General features: G+C 34.8%; 1 protein-coding gene across 1 annotated transcript; it reads right to left on the bottom strand.

The window, feature by feature from the left end:
• Positions 1–352: 352 nt before the first annotated feature.
• Positions 353–8,762, bottom strand: LOC104897947 (peptidyl-prolyl cis-trans isomerase CYP23). The gene is made up of 10 exons (XM_010684925.3): positions 8,560–8,762; positions 7,334–7,447; positions 7,076–7,224; positions 6,731–6,803; positions 6,531–6,620; positions 4,382–4,421; positions 4,159–4,241; positions 4,018–4,058; positions 736–788; positions 353–577 (listed from the first exon to the last, which is right to left on the bottom strand). The coding sequence occupies exons 1-8, from the start codon at positions 8,668–8,670 to the stop codon at positions 4,038–4,040; spliced, it is 681 nt and encodes a 226-aa protein (XP_010683227.1). The 5' UTR covers positions 8,671–8,762; the 3' UTR covers positions 353–577; positions 736–788; positions 4,018–4,037.
• Between the last annotated feature and the right edge of the window lie 7,642 nt (positions 8,763–16,404).

The following is a 16,404-nucleotide window of genomic DNA, read 5'->3' as shown; positions in this document are numbered from 1 at the left end:
TTGATTAAAATAATATTTGCTCTGTCTACTGCTTCCCTTAGAGATTCGAATAAAATCACAAATCGCACCACCACCGTCCACCGACACTCAACCATACACCCATTTCCGCTCCCACTTCTGGCAATTTTGTTCACCCTTGCTCTTGTCATCTTGCACCACTATTGCACCATATTTCACCACCCATTCGCCACTGTCCACTTAGCCTGATTTTAATTTTCTCAATATGTTTTATCTTTAAGACAGCAAGTAATCTACATCTAATCATTGTCAATTGAAGTTGTCTACTTACAACAAACTTATACATGAAGAAAACAGTGACATTATACACTCAAGGTTGACTTCATATCCAAAGTAAGCAAACCAAAGTGCAAAATGTAATATATATCTGACTCAAGAGTCAAGATTGAGTTTTTTTTTTTTGTTACAGAAAATTGAGTGTTATTGTGTCTACTATTTGTAACAAGATATTAATCTCTAGACGATGAAGCCAAAAACCAAGAATGGTCTCTCACTTGGGTCTTGCTGAAAGCAGCAGATATCTTTGTTTGGTTGAACTTTTGCCAAATAATGCTTGCACCTGAGAAAAACTTGTGTTATTCAATATCCATTTCCCACTTAACTTTCAAAACCAATCTCAAGATCTTGATAATTTAACATAGATATGGATACATGCTCAAAGCACTGAAGCAGGATCAATTTTCAGAATGCGAGCACGTCCAGTAATTAGGCCATTACCTGTGTAGGATACATGTTGCCTAGTCCAGGACCATCTGAGCAACAATCCTTTTCTGAAAACAGAAATCAGTTTAGTAATGACATAACAAAGATTTGAACATTGATGTCACCATTTCTACAGAGGGACTCTGATCAAGGTTAGTCCGCCCCAAAAATGCCCGTGCTTGGGCAAATTTTTTGGTCCCTGTTTACGAGCCCAGTCCGATCCAACCCAGTCTTTTTTTTGTTTGGGACGGGTTTTGGGCAACTTTAATACGATTATTTTGTTCAAAATTTGGTCCAGCCCGAAAAACCCGATATTTTTGGCCCGGAAAAGCGGGTTTTGGACATAGAAATTTGGCCCAACAAGTGGGCAAATTTTTGTTGAGGCGGCCCCGTCGGCTATTTGATCACCTCTAGGACTGACTCATCTTCCACACACTGAAACTGATCATCATACTTCGAAAAGAAAAACATTATATGCATGGTTCTATCTGTCAAAAGGGAGCTTGATGCTTTCGCACCGCACAAAATAACTTACATGTACTCGAGGTTCGAACAGAAGGGCACAGTAGTCGTAACTATACTAGATCTGACTACGAACATTATACTGTCCATTGCTCCCATGTCGATCTGCAGTAAGCAAAATACCTGACTTCCACCATGAGTTTCAGAAATCGAAGACTTCATTCTTCAAGTACAGAGATCCAAAAACATGAGGTTCAATCACCTACCCCAAATTAACAATACACGACTACATTGTATCTTCTAACTTCATTTTCCCTGATTATTGTGATTCTGAAACTAGAATCACAATAAGTGCACAAATGTAGATCATAACCAAGGAAATCAAGTGGATTCAAGTAACTTGGTAAAGTCATGTCGGGGGGTGGTACCCAGCCATGACCTGGGATCGAATCCCATCTATATCAGTGCCTTTGTTAATTGTGGCTCACTATACACACAAAAAAAAAAAAGGAAACTTTTTGTGCTAATCCAACAAGTTAAGAACTGAGATGAGGTTCGCTCAAATCTGGATATGGCAGCCTCAACACAGAGAATAAGAGCAGCAGATTTGCAGTGACGACAGTTACTAAAAGAAAAAAAAGAAAAAAAGATAAATCTCAGAATATGTTGGGATCATATTGATAGTATGGTGAGACAAGTTCTACAGTGTTCGAGAAGCTGGATCTCTCCCTTACACAAGAGTGATTTATTTGTTTACTTCTAATTTCTCACTCCTCTCACCTTTAACTGATTCTCTTACCTCTAACTGATCTCTATGACATTCTCATCATGTCATGGCATCTTCTAACCAATTTCCCCATTTGCAATGACTTCCTTGCCCTTTTGGCTCCTGGAATAGGTGAAAACTGATGAGGGGTTTGGGTGGGTTCATGACACAAGTCCACTTACAGTGACCTCCAACATGCGTCAAAGTTGTTTAAGAGGGGACATTGAGAAAGAGGACCGCCTTATTGAATTGCTTAGATGTACAAGGAAAAGACATATTGGACAGCAGATGTTACAAGAAAAGTTCAGGTAGGAATTTGGAAGACTAGGCTTGCTTTCTACTCTCTCATCACTATGAAATACTTCCTCCGTTTTTTTATAGATGCTACATTTCCCTTAAATGGAAATGTCATAATAGATGCTACATACCATAAATGGATTCCTTCTCACCATAAAAATCTTAAAATACTATTAAAAAGTTGGTGGTCCCCCACCTTCTCTTTTAAAATACTCATACTTTTTCCTTAACAAATGATTTTTTATTCAAAAAGTGGTGGTCCCCTACTTTCTCTCTCTACCTTTCTTAAAAACCCCCACTTTCTCTATGTAGCAAGAATAAAAATACGGAGGAAGTAGTTAAGACTAGTAGCAGCATTTATAAGACTAAATGACAATCTTTTTTCAGAAGAGAAGATTCGTGACATTTAACAGTATAGCAAACTATGAAGTCGTAGTTAGAAAAGAAAATACAGAAACTGAATTTCAAATAAGAGAAAATCATTAACACATGCCAATTCGAATTTCAAAAACTTCAACTATGAACTATTCCTACACACACACTATCCAGGTCCTCCTGCCTCTTTAAGATATATACAGGGAGCGTACAAGTCAGAACTTCCCCCCACAAGTACACCCAATATCTCATGTCTAACACTCAAGCGGGCTGTTGGCCCTAGCTCTCTCCAACCCTTCCTAAGCAGCTCCAGTCAACAATGACCTTGAGCTAGTGGTGAAACCTGAATCATGTATGTACAATTAAGCATGGGCAAGGCAACGAGCCAAAAACATACAGGTATTCCTCAAATGCAATTAACTGGCAGATCTTGAAGCAACTTGGGAACCAATTGAGGCAATTCAGCAGCGCTTCCCCACCTTTCATCTTGAGGACAACGTGAAACTTTGGACTGGGAGTAATATACTACATCCTCCCAAGCACCCCTTCCACCTACATTTCAGATACTCCGGGCGCTACAAGAAGGGCAATATGCTCAGTTCCAAGTAATTATGTTAGTGGCATATGACGCACAGGGAAGCTAGTTAGAAGTGAAAAAAGATTCAAAGGTTGTCATAAATAGAGGTGAAGTCAGATGGAAGATTTATCGAGATAGATGTGATCATTCTCTTCGTAGAGGGAGATTCCCAGCGACCAGCGTCCCGAAAACTGTTGAAATTGTTGCTCTTGGGTTCATCAATACAAATATCTATTTATTCGGGATTTTTCCTTTTTACTTATTTCCTCCTTCGCAAACCACCTCCATCTCTGCTCCAAAAATTCTCTTCCACTCTTTCTCGTCTCCTAATCTTTCCCAGTATACTGTGCAACCACGCAATATCACCATGGTTTTCATTTGGACATGTTTTACTTGGATTTCGGATTTTGGTTGGATAGACTTTACTTCTTTGGTTTTGTTAGAGCTGTGAGTTTTGGTCACCATTCACTTCTTGGTTTATCAGCTACGCATACCTGAACTTCTAATTAGGACTATTTTATTACTTTTATCTTAAAATTATTCTAGGTTTGTGTTATATATCTAATTCTAGGTTTTCTTAAGACTCCTGCTAGTCAATAACCCTATATAAAGGGTCATTAATATTTATGTTATGGACAAAGTTGAGAATCCATATTGAGCTTGCATGCTTGTTCTTGAGCGATCACTAAACTATTTTCCTGGTAACTTGCGTGCTTTTTCTTTGTTTCACAAGTTTATCCCCTTTAATTTTGTCCGAGTCTTTTAAAATTTGTATCACATACTATTCACATATCAACATAGTAGCCTAAACATCACTAACCTCTCATATATCCAGAATGATCATGGGAAACACTTCATTCTCTGCCAAGTAAAAAGTAACAATAAGAATGGTGTAAATGGTGTAAAAATTCATACGGAATAAGACATAATTGAATAAGATGTCAGTTAAGAGTAATCTTACCCATCTCTCAATTTCAACAGATGAAGCTACAAGGCGTCTTCTCAAATTTGATCTCTCTTCTTCACATGTTTCACTATCTATCTCTAGAAGAAGCAATATACACAGTCAAAAATAAAGGCAGGCAAAGCAATATCTCATTATATTATTGAGAAAAGATATGACAGCATAAAGAGGAAAATTAATGATAGAAGACTGCGGAGGGGGAATGCATATCAATCCTCACCATAGTAGTAAGAAGACAAGATTGTGATCCGCTCCACAGGCTGGGAAAAAGAAGGGCAAGGAATAAAGGCAAATTTCAAAAGCCAAGTTCGAAGACATCATAATACGTAAAGATCAATGACATGAATACAAATTTAAACAAGCGTCACGCTCTTGGGCTATGTGTCCAATCTCCTACACTAAGCAATAAATGTCAGTCTCCAAAATGCATCCCCAATTGAAATGCACGAATCCATACCATGTTGCAGACTTGCATTATTGAATGCCCACAAATCCACAATAGGTACTTAGAGGTGAAACAAATAGTTTGAATATTCTAGCAACTGGTCTCTGCTTAAATCTACGGAAATTCATGGTATAGAAGAAAATACACCTTATTGCTTTTGTCTCACAAATAATGGGAGTACAACATGCAGCCAATAACACATGTTGAAGAAATAACAAAGAGGTGGTAGATGCAGTGTTACTGAATTTTAGCCCCACCCACCTCTTCAAAATGGGCCATGGCATCACTTCCATGTTCAGAGTGATAGATTGTGGACATAAGAACAGTCACCCCTGAAGCTATGCTATATACTCCCTCCGTATCTTGATAGTTCACCCGCTTTTCTTTTGGGGTTGTCTCTTATTAGTTTACCCGCTTCTTTTTTCTATTTTTGGACTGGACCCACTAGTTTTATATATTATCTTTTACATAAAGCATCATTTTTCTATTTGCATCATCCTTCTCTCTCTTAGACCACAATAAATTAATATCTTCTCTTTCTCTTTAGGACCCACATACTATTTCTCCTAAAACACTATGCTCAAAGAAGTGGGTAAGCTAATTAGAGACGGAGGCAGTAGTAGCCAAAAAACCATCACGAATCTACAATATGTAACAGAACTCTCAAAATTAGAAAAAGTAGCTTCTCAAAGAGGCTAAGCATGTCTCGGCACCAACCCTTCTTAATTCAGGGGATATTTCATTTTATATGCAGCTGCATTCAATAATCAAGACATCCAACATGAAATAAACATGGAATCTGTTCAGCAGATCTGAATAAAATACAGCCTAAATCATCTATGCTTGAGAGATTATGTATAGGGAGGAGAAAACAGAAAGAAATTATTATCCTTGAGTGTTTATAAATGCTTAACAGAAGATTACTTAGATTGCTGGGAGATACAAAAAAATTACTATTGAAAGAGGAGAATAGGGTATTTTCAATGTTAGAGATAGACATGGCCATATTGAACAAACTGTGTATTGTACTCTAATGTTTCTGTTTGAAAGAAGGTTAATTCAGTGCTTGGATCGATATATAACATACAGAGGTCTCTGTGTTATAGTGAGTCCAATGCCAGGCTTTATTTTAATCTCAGGGAATGTTCTAAATATATGGTTAGAATTTGGAAATAGCATTTAGAGATTATATTGATAGGATTGACATATTTCAAGCCATATCGTTCTGCTATATCTATGGTTGCTTTAAAGAGGACAAATTGCTCCAAGTATAGTAGCTTCATCAATCTCTGCCTGTGTTTAAACATAAATTTCAATTTACATACTCGTGTTTGAAACACTTCCGCATGGTGAAAGGACAAGACACAGCTCAACTATTGGTAGCTAGTGAAACTGGTTCAGGAGGCTGCATGCCCGACTCTGGGGCTTAAGTGCAAGGTTTCTGTTTTATCAATTGTTAAGGCATTGTAGGTTCCATGAGCTGAATCTGAAGTGTTTTTCTGTAAAAGCACTATGCTGCAGTTTCATGCTCCATTCTAGATCTTCAATCTAAAAGTCAAAGAGGTTGTTTCACCGCTGTTCACCAAGATATAATCCAGACTACAGGCCTTAGAGATAATGCAGGAAATTCAACAATTTTCAGAAATTAATAGTTTGACCCCTATATAGGGTATTAGAAGAGATGAGGCAGTTTACCCTTGGTTATAATTGGCTACTATATTCTGCTAGTTTTGTCAATTGGCATTTACTCACTAAGTATAAGCAGCTCTTGTTATAAAATAAAGGTATCTACTGCTTTTATCCATTCTCCTCAACATCAAAGATTCAACAGATAAAACAATATCTATGAGAGAGATATCTGATTTTCAGCTTAGCAATAAAAGACAATGTGATCAAAAAACCAAAACAGGATACAGTATAGTACCATTACAAACATGCCCTCTCTTCGAGTAGGTAACTCCTCGAGCTTTTTTAATGTCTCATCACCCTTGGTGAGCTTGCCAAAGACTGCATACTGAGGGCATATAATAGCATATAAGCCATATAGGTGAAGAAACAGACCAATAAAAAAGAAAAAGAAAAGGCCATGAAGACTACATTCTAAAAGCACAGAAGCCAGCTTACTTTTTCATCAAGATGAGGTGCATCACCAAGAAGTATAGAAAAAGAAGATGATGCACTGTCTGGGTCATCATATCTGTAATAAAGCAATTGTGGCTACAGCATGAGCACTGTGATCTAAGGAATTGACCACATAGAATTAGTAAAAAGGAACTACATAAGAATAGCTTAGATCAGTCCACACCCGATACTGTTATGTTAAGCTTGTTAATAGTATAAGAATCAAGAAGAGAAACAAATACAAGACTGAATGAACTTTGAAGCATATTTCTAACAAAGCCAAATTACAGATGATATTAAACAATTTCTGACAAAGCCAACCAAAGGAAAATGCCTCTTAAACTTTACCTTCCCATTGAAAGTATACCCCTAACATGTTTGACCTTACTAAATTCGCCGACAACAGTTTTCTGAGATTCCTTCCTCTGCTCAGCGTTCATTGGAGCTGTTCTGCCTCCTACAACATCAGCAACTTGAGCTACAAAGCCCTTATCAACCTGCCTTTGAAGTATAATCTTCAGACTTCACTCATTAACATTTTACATTTCTAAGACGACATTCAGCTACTCAACCAGACCAAACATATCCAATATTCCAAATCATTACCCGGAAGAAGTGATTGGTGTTGTAGCATCCTAAGCGAACAACTTTGAAAATGTGTTCAACAGTTTTCGGCGCCACGGAAGGATAAAAACCAAATTCGACATCTCCGTAGTTTGTCTGCAATAGGAACCAACAAACATGACAGGACTATGAAAGCAATGTAAAGAAGCAAATATATACTATGTTGCCAATATACGATAGACATCCTAGGTCATAAAGGTATTATCCAGATAAAAACCAAGGTCATCTACATGACTACATCCAAATAGGCTCTGATTTGATCCCGAAAAGTTGAAACAACCACATACACAGCCAAAAGCCCACGCAAAATAGTACTATACCATTATGTTCGAAAAACCTATACATTATAAACTGTGTTATCAACTTATCATAGGATGTTGGAGAGCTAAATCAATCACAGACAGACACATAAAGCATACATTCTACATGTATTGAAACAAACAGAATGACAAATACATTACTTGATCATTAACAAAATAAAAGCAAATCTCCATCTGGGTACAATTTGAAAATTAACTATTATCATATAATTTGGAAAATCGAAGTGCTATTCTCTATGCCTAATGCAAATAAGTTTCAGTTCAATTCGGGTCGGATTAGTTCAAACATTATTCAGTTTTGGGCTAATATGTTCAGTAAAGGGTTAAAACAAGTTCAGATAAGTACAGCTTAGACTAATATTATTTGGGTTCATAGCTAATAAGTTCAAATCAAGTCAAAGAGTTCTGCAAGTTAATAGAAGAAAGATCAAAACAAGAACATTAAGCAACCACATGTACATTAACAAATCCTTGACCATAAAATTTTGCAAATTTTGCCATCTGGGTTATATCTAACAATACACGATTTTCCCAATTTTGCCATTTGGGTACAATTTCAATATATACCATATACTTTGCAATGTGGATTACCAAATTTATATTGAGTAGATTTAAAATTGAAGTAAAACCGCAACAATAATTCAAAAGAGAATAATGTTTTTTTTCTTTCAAAATTTGGTGGGTCTAATTTTCAAGAACAAAAATGAAGTTATCAGCAACCATGTAATGCAAAAACGCATTTTTTTCCTCAGAATTTCTCAAATATACCATGAACAATAATAAAGCACAATATCAAATTATGACAAAAATTAAAGGGTAGACATTTCAGGCTAAAAAGAGCAGAATTAAACATGAAATAGGATGTAAATAGAGTGAGAGTAAGAAAACCTGGAAAACAACACGAGCTGATCCAAGCTGGGGTTCGTCGTTAATGGAAAATGTTAGAGTGATGAGGAGAGAGAAAGTCACGATCTTTAGCAGTGTCTTTGCTCTCTCCATCTCTATTGCCAAAACTTCCAACTTCCAAGTCTTTGAATTATTTGAGATTGTAGTATTTTCAAGTACAGTTTTTGTGTTGTTTGTTTTAGCACGAAAAAGAAAATGTTGTCTTTGAGTGTCATTTGGGAGGTTTAAGCTCCTTTCGTTTCTTTTTAATTGTTAAACTTACATTTTTCATACATATCAATGCAAATTTTTTGACAATATATATCTCTAGTTTTGTATTTGTAAAAATTAAAAAAAGGTAAATATTAATAAAATACATACTGAGATGAATCTAACAAGATCTCACGTGATTATGTTTTTATTCACGTATAAATCACAAAGGAGGGTCAAAGTGCACTTTGTGAATAGTGTAAAATGTCAAAGTGTAACAATTAAAATGAAACAGATGGAGTATATGGATCTGGTTCGTATTAAATTATTGTAAACATAATGCTAGTACATGTAATTTATGAAAAAAGGATTATTATGTCAAAATCTCTATTATATATGGTAAGGGGAGGAGGACACCAACAAGAAAAAGGAAAAGAAAAAAATAAAAATTGAGGAGTAATTAACTACTATATTTAAATAAGAAGCAAAAGCTAAATTGAATAACAATTTTTTGTTACAAACTAGTATTGGGTCCGGGCATTGCCCCGGATTGGTAGTGTGTTTTCGAACTTGATTTTTTTTTTCATTCCCACTAAAATATATTAAAGGAAAACTCAACATTCAAAAGGTACAAATATAATAATGTGGATACTTAAAGCATGACTAAAAGTTGGTTGAGATAGTAATTGTGTCATGTATAATAGCAAGAGGTCATGAGTTCAAATCTTGTTGCAAGCTAATGGAGTAACAAAGGTGTCACGTGGCGTGTACACATTGTCGCACGTCTTTTAATATATTTGTATAGATAAGCAAAAGAAAATTGAATACTGAATGGAATTTCTTTTACATGATTTTTCTTACAAATTATTACTAGATGTAACTATGAATTATTTTAGCTTTATAATGATTTCGCATGCATATCGTACATATAAAGTTAGTATATGTATAAAAAAAAAGTATGTGTAGATTGTAGAGTGTGATTATGTGGGGAAGAAAAGGTTATTTTATTATAACATGAAAATTTCATTAGGAAAATTTGGTAATAACTACCTTTATTTTACCAATTTATTAACATAACTACCTTTCTAAAAATTTAACTACCTTTATTGTTTTAAAAGTAAGAATATTGCTACCTTGTAACCGTTGTCGTCAAATTTTTCATCTTGTGGGTCCACTTATTGTTTTCCTCACAGTTTTCCTTCTTTTCCTTCTCATTTATTCCTTAGTTAATTGATTTAGCAACAAATGATATGCTATGTTAAAGATCTTCCTCATTGTTTTCTAATTCACTTTCAAAGATTCAATTGGGGTTAGAATTTGCCAATTATTAACGAAACATGCATTGCTACAATTGGTTAACTGAGGGATCTATTTTGCTATGATAGGACTGCTCTCACAAATTGAATGTAAGTTTTTCGAATTTCAAATTATGATTCATAAAAGTGGAGAAATTGAAGCACTTTGTGTTTCAAAAACACTCAAAAAATGATAAGTTTTGTGGGTTAATTAGTGGTTTTTTTGTTTGAAGAGACTTAATAAGTGGTTTTTGTTTTTTCCTCCCAATCCCTCAATGAAAAGTCCAAAGACAAAACACAAATAGTAAGCCCCACAAGACGAAACTTTGAGGATGACAGTGCCTGGTCAAAGCATTCCACGGTTCCTACCTCCTTTTCGTAGTATAATGATGCCTTGATTCGGAGCTAATATACATTGTTTTTAGTGGGGTCAGTTGACCCCACTAAAATGTGAAAATTTTAAATTTTTGTTACATAATTTAAGATTATCATAATAATTTTATTTCGACCCCACTTAATACATATTCTGGATCTGTCACTGGTCTTGATGAAGATGGCAGTGACTTGATAGAGAAAAAGAATGACATTATGAAATGAGATGCAGGTTGGTGAGAGGAATAAATTGTAGTAAATAATGAATGTGATGAATGAAGAGTAAGAAGAAAGTCAATTTCGAGCTTTGGAAAAACCAATTATACAAAGAATGAACCATACAAGATTGAAAATTTGATGGAATTTGTTAAAAGGTAGCAAGAACCTAATGATTAGCTCAATATATTGCATACTCTCATCTCTATATTTTACTTGTTTGAATATATTTTATATTTATCTATGAGTTTTTAGTATGACTTTTATTATTGCGTACTTATTCCTTTTAGTTATTATTTTGATCATTTATTGAGCTTAATTAGTATTTTATTTTTGTGATAGGTGTTTGGTTCGAGAAAAATGAGCACAATTCCAAATAGCAAGCAACCAAAACAACAAACATAAAGAAGAAGATATTGCAGCCCATATAACACTCATAGTCCAAGATTAGATTAGTTTCTTTTTCCTCTCCTCAAGTGATCTCTCTAATTATATAAATTGGGGATATTGTTCAATTGGGTATAAAAATCCCCTAATTTCTTTGGGAAAGCGGGGGTGGAAGAACGAGAAACACATTCATACACACAATAATTTTAGGGTTAAGTTATGCATACAATGTTGCTTGATTGTCGATTTACCAGTGACAGCGATGAACGGTGACAACAATTAGTTATATTCTCTTTCTCGACTATTAGTTCGATTGTAAGATATTGGTAATTTCGTTCTCATTTATTTGATAAGAGTTGTTTTCTTTTGTATTAGCCAGTCTTTATTTAATTTCTTTACTAGTTATTATGCCTGGGCTATGTCCCGGGTAAGAAAAATTTTATTTATTAATATAATACTTTATTGTAATAACACTAAATACAACTTAGCTTAGTGGTTAAGACTTTAGTATATGTACTTGAGGTCTCGGGATCAAACCCTATATTACGCAATTTCTATATTTTTTTTATTGTACATGGATTGCATGAACTAAAATTCCCTAGGGAGAGCGCCACGTGGCACAGTTTTTTGTTTATGCACGCCTTTTAATATATTTGTACAGATAGATTTGATGTTTTGCATCATTTTTGTGGGTGGTAGGGCAGTGGGTGGCTAGGGGTAAGAGTTGGGAAAGAGTGGTGGTTAGGGTGGTTAGGATTAGGGTTAGGGTATTAGATTAGGGGGTTAGGCTTAGGTTTAGGTTAGTTAATTAGGGTTAGGGGAGGTTAGGACATAATGACTAACGAAAGTCTAACACCGTTAGTCATAAGGCAAGTTGATACATTTTTTCTAAAAGTGAATGGTATATGGTGAATTTGGAAACTTGCGAGGGTATATGGTGCAAAAAAAAATTTGTTAGGGGGTATATGGTGAAAAAACCATTTTTTTTTATAATTCTACCTAATATCCTTAAATTTTTGACAATCCAATTTAATAAATCAAGTATAATTTCAGCTCACATGTAATTCCATAATAGCAAAACTCGATACGACCTTTTTACTATAATATTTTTTCCAATTTAAACTATTCATGTATTGTACTTTGACCATATAACTTTTACCAATCTTTTTAATAGTATGTTTTTATGTAAAGTGTTATTATAACTAATCTAAGTTATACTTTTAAAATATCATCTTTAATCATTCTGTTATAGTTAAAAATGTTTAGGGTTAGAGTGTGTTGTCAAATATTTCAAAGTGAAACGATTAGTTACGGAATATAGGAAGTACAATCTATATATACGAGTATAAGATCAAGGCCCAATATCACCTAGTATTTCAATTGGCCAAAATCAACCTATCTCTCGTTACGAAGTCCAATATAATACTACAGTTGTCTAAGGCTTTGCGCAGGTGATGGCATAGTCATAATGATACAGCCCAAAACCAAGTAAGTGTTGGTCTAGTGGTGATGGGACTGGCTTTGGTAGAATAGACTCGTGTTTAAATCCCCGCAACATTTTTGGGAGAGGAATGGAACCTAACCACCCCGAACTTGATCTTCATCCGGATGTAACCCGAAGGATGAATCGGGTGCAAACACCAAAAACAATAATGATACAGCCCAAAATCGTTTCTCTTGATAGTGCCCAACAACGACATTTTTAACCGTCATTATTCATAATCAATTTTTTTTTTGAAAGGATAAAAATAAACTATTTTAGGAAAACAAAAATCATTGAAAACAAGGCTTTCTTCTATGTTGCATATTTCTTAGTTTTTCTTTTTTCCTTTTCTTGCATAATTCTTAAAAAAAAAAAATTGATTTATTTCAATGCACAATTACAACACTTGATTCTCTTTCTTAAATGTCAAAACTAGTTTTTCATCATGTGCGATTAGGCCAGGGGTAGCAATGATGCGAGTCGAACTCGAGTTTGACTAAACTCGACTCGAACTTGAAAACTCATACCCAAACACGACTCGATTCGAAAACTCGCGAGTTTCAAAATTTCAAGCTCAAACTTTAACTCGAGCTCGAACTCGGTTAAAGATCAAACTCGGACTCGAACTTTGTTCCAGCTCGAATTCAGTTCCAACTTCCAGCAACCTATATGCATTATTTGAAGATTTTGTATGAACAAGAAATACCAAATCTCATCCTTTGATATAGTTCTATTTTTTAGAGGAGAAAATTTTCACTTTGCCTTTTGGTCAACTTATATACTTTGAAAAGTACAAGTATTTATATAGAAAAAAAAGTTAAAATTTCTTTAAAAAATTATATATATATATATATATATATATATATAATTTTTCGAGTATCTCAAGAGGTTTTCGAGTTGAGTATTGAGTTGCTCGACTCGACTCTTTAATCTGTCGAGTCGAGTTCGAGTAGCTCGTGAGCTATATCTATTCATTGCTGGTCCTATGTGCAATATGGTGCCATGTGTTGCTGAGAGAAATTATGGAATGGCAAGTTGACATATAGTGGTGGAGCAGAGATTAAATAGCATCTTAATTACAGTGGAAGTAATGCAAGAAAGGGACTAACAACAAAACTAGTTAAGTTTTATGCTCTTTTCCTTCGTATTCACATCAGCTCTACTACATTAATTTTTACGGTTTTTTCACCAAGTACCCCCGAGTTTTCAAAAAATTCACCTGGTACCCTCCAAGTTTTCAAAATTCACAAGGTACCCCTAAGTTTCAAACTAATACACGAGGTACCCTTAAACGCCCTTAATGACTAACGGCGTTAACCGCCGTTAGTCATTAACCCCATTAAACCCTAATTAGGCCTAATTAACCTAATTAAACCCTAATTATGCCTAATTAACCTAACCCTAACCCCTAATTTCAAACTCTAACCCTGACCCCACTACCACCAGCCCCCACCCTCCCACCACCCCTGGCAGCCCCCACCCCTGACAGCCCCACCACCCCGTGGCAGCCCCTCCCCCTACACCGTCACCACCCCCCTGCCCCGGCCCCACCCCCGTCGAATTACCCACCCCCTGCCCCGTCCCCCCCCGTCGAATTACCCACCCCCCTGCCCGTCCCCACCCCCGTCGAATTACCCACCCCCCCTAATGCTTATTCATACTATGGTGACACTCGCCAAACTAAAGCATTTTTTTGAAGACACACCCCTCCGATATATTATCTATAACTCTCTTATTTTATTATTCAATAAATTTTTTAGATTCCATTATAAGGGTAATATCATGGTTATCTTCCTCTAATGCAATTCAAATATCTATGTAACAAAAATAAACGCCGAAAACCGGCATAAGATAGTTGTCAACAACAACATGGTAAAAGTAACGTAGTTTAGGACAACAATTTTTTATAAGGTAGTTTCTCGCAAAAACTTGAAAGTTAAAGGTAGTTTCGGATAAAAAATGATATTTCTTTCATTCGAACCTGTAATCATGTTAGGGAAGAAATTGTATGGTTATGATTGATGAGATTGCTTGATAACATGAAATTAATTGGAAATTTGAATTTATTTTCTTGTTGAATGGCTTGTGAATTGGAATGAATTGTTACTTGGATAATGAATTCTATCGCATTACAAGCATGAAATGAGAATTGAATTGAAATCCTATGACTAATTGTTGGAGCAAGGTTTTTATAACAATATATGTTTAAAAGAATTGGTTAACCACTAGAAGGTTGCCTAAATTAAAGGATTAAGCACAGTTATTTAAAAAGCAATGTACCTAATAATAAGAAGGGAAAATAAAATAATTATATGCTTAATGTTGTATGAATGAGTTTCACTAAGAAGGATAGTTGACGATAAACTTATAGTCAAAATCCCTACAAGTAGTGAACAATGGGGGGAGTGCGACATGTCCTAGACTCCTACGTAGGTCTACTGTGACGACATTAGAGTCCTTATAAATTTTGATAACTTAAGTAGGCGGAAGGTTCCGTACGATCTTGGAGGTATGCATATATACTAATGTGATGGGTGTGAAGCGGAATGAAACCACATTTATATTCCATCTAATAGACCAACACCAAGTTATCTATTAAGGATTAAGTAGCTTGTATGATTTTAGAAAGATGACGGTGCCCGTTCGTTGCCATTAAATTATAAAAATGATGGAATATTCTTGTAGTATCATGTTTAGGAATTGTTATTATTATTCTGACTATGCCTAGTGCACTATTTAACTATTTAAATACGTAATGAGCCTAGCTGATTGTTTGTCATCTGTGTTTGCTGGTTGACCCTGTGATGAACCATTGATATTTCAATTATGGGGAGCAGAGTAGGTATGCTGATGGTGCTGCATGAGTTCGGGCATGAAGGGGATACCCTTTAATTTATTAATTAGTAGTTTGAGTAATGAGACTTATGAACTTTTAAAATGTTTTGGTTGAATTTTTCAGAGTTTATTTATAATCTATTTAGCTAATGATTTGAATAAAAGGGGTCAATGGTGATTACCGAGTTGTAGGAATAAGTTAACGTTTTATTTCCGCTGCAATTTAGTTTTCATGTTAAGAAGTAAAATTAATATTTTATTTTCAAAATAAGCGATGCGTTTTACTGCGGCGGTAACACTCCTAAAGTCGATGCAACATAGTTTAGACTTGTATGGATTTCAGGTGTTACATTTATTCATATAATATTTTTATGGTTTTGAATTTTCAGTCAAATGTGAGTTGATTGTGCTGTCGATTAATTTGGTTGATATTTTTTGGCAAATATATGCACGTAATTTTTTTGTTTCGAATTTTTTCGATCACTAAATGTAATATGATAGAATCTTTCTTTTTTTTTATAATTTGTTGTTTAGGTTGATGGCCTGGGTGATTGACAAAGTAATATTTAATGATGTTTAAGGTTAAATACATAATTGGATAAGTGAGACACATTAATCTCTTTCGTTTATATAATCGAGATATTATGTGTCTCTTTTTATTATCTTAATCAATATGCATGCTTATTATTTTGCTTTTATATGCTAATTTATTAATGATATTTAACAAGCTAATCAAAATAATGTAGAATCATGTGTACATCATTATTTGTGTCTTGCGATTGAGAACTCTATTCCATGCCCTCAAGCTATTACTCTGACATTTATTTTGAGAAGAAATCTTTTTATTGGACTCTATAGATAGCATACGAGAACATGATACTAATTGCAAATTTGTACAACAAATCATAAATGAATTGTATCTCTACGACAAACCACAAAAATCAAGATTAATAAATCAAGCTCCAAACTCCCACTAGTGGAGACAAAAAAACCCAATTATTGGTTAGAAAGCTTTTCAATAGAGAAATAATAGAGGGTTGGGTAAAAAAA

The sequence above is a fragment of the Beta vulgaris genome, chromosome 6 (assembly GCF_026745355.1).
Source record: "Beta vulgaris subsp. vulgaris cultivar EL10 chromosome 6, EL10.2, whole genome shotgun sequence".
Taxonomy (NCBI): domain Eukaryota; kingdom Viridiplantae; phylum Streptophyta; class Magnoliopsida; order Caryophyllales; family Amaranthaceae; genus Beta; species Beta vulgaris.
This window is presented reverse-complemented; position numbering and strand designations above follow the sequence as displayed.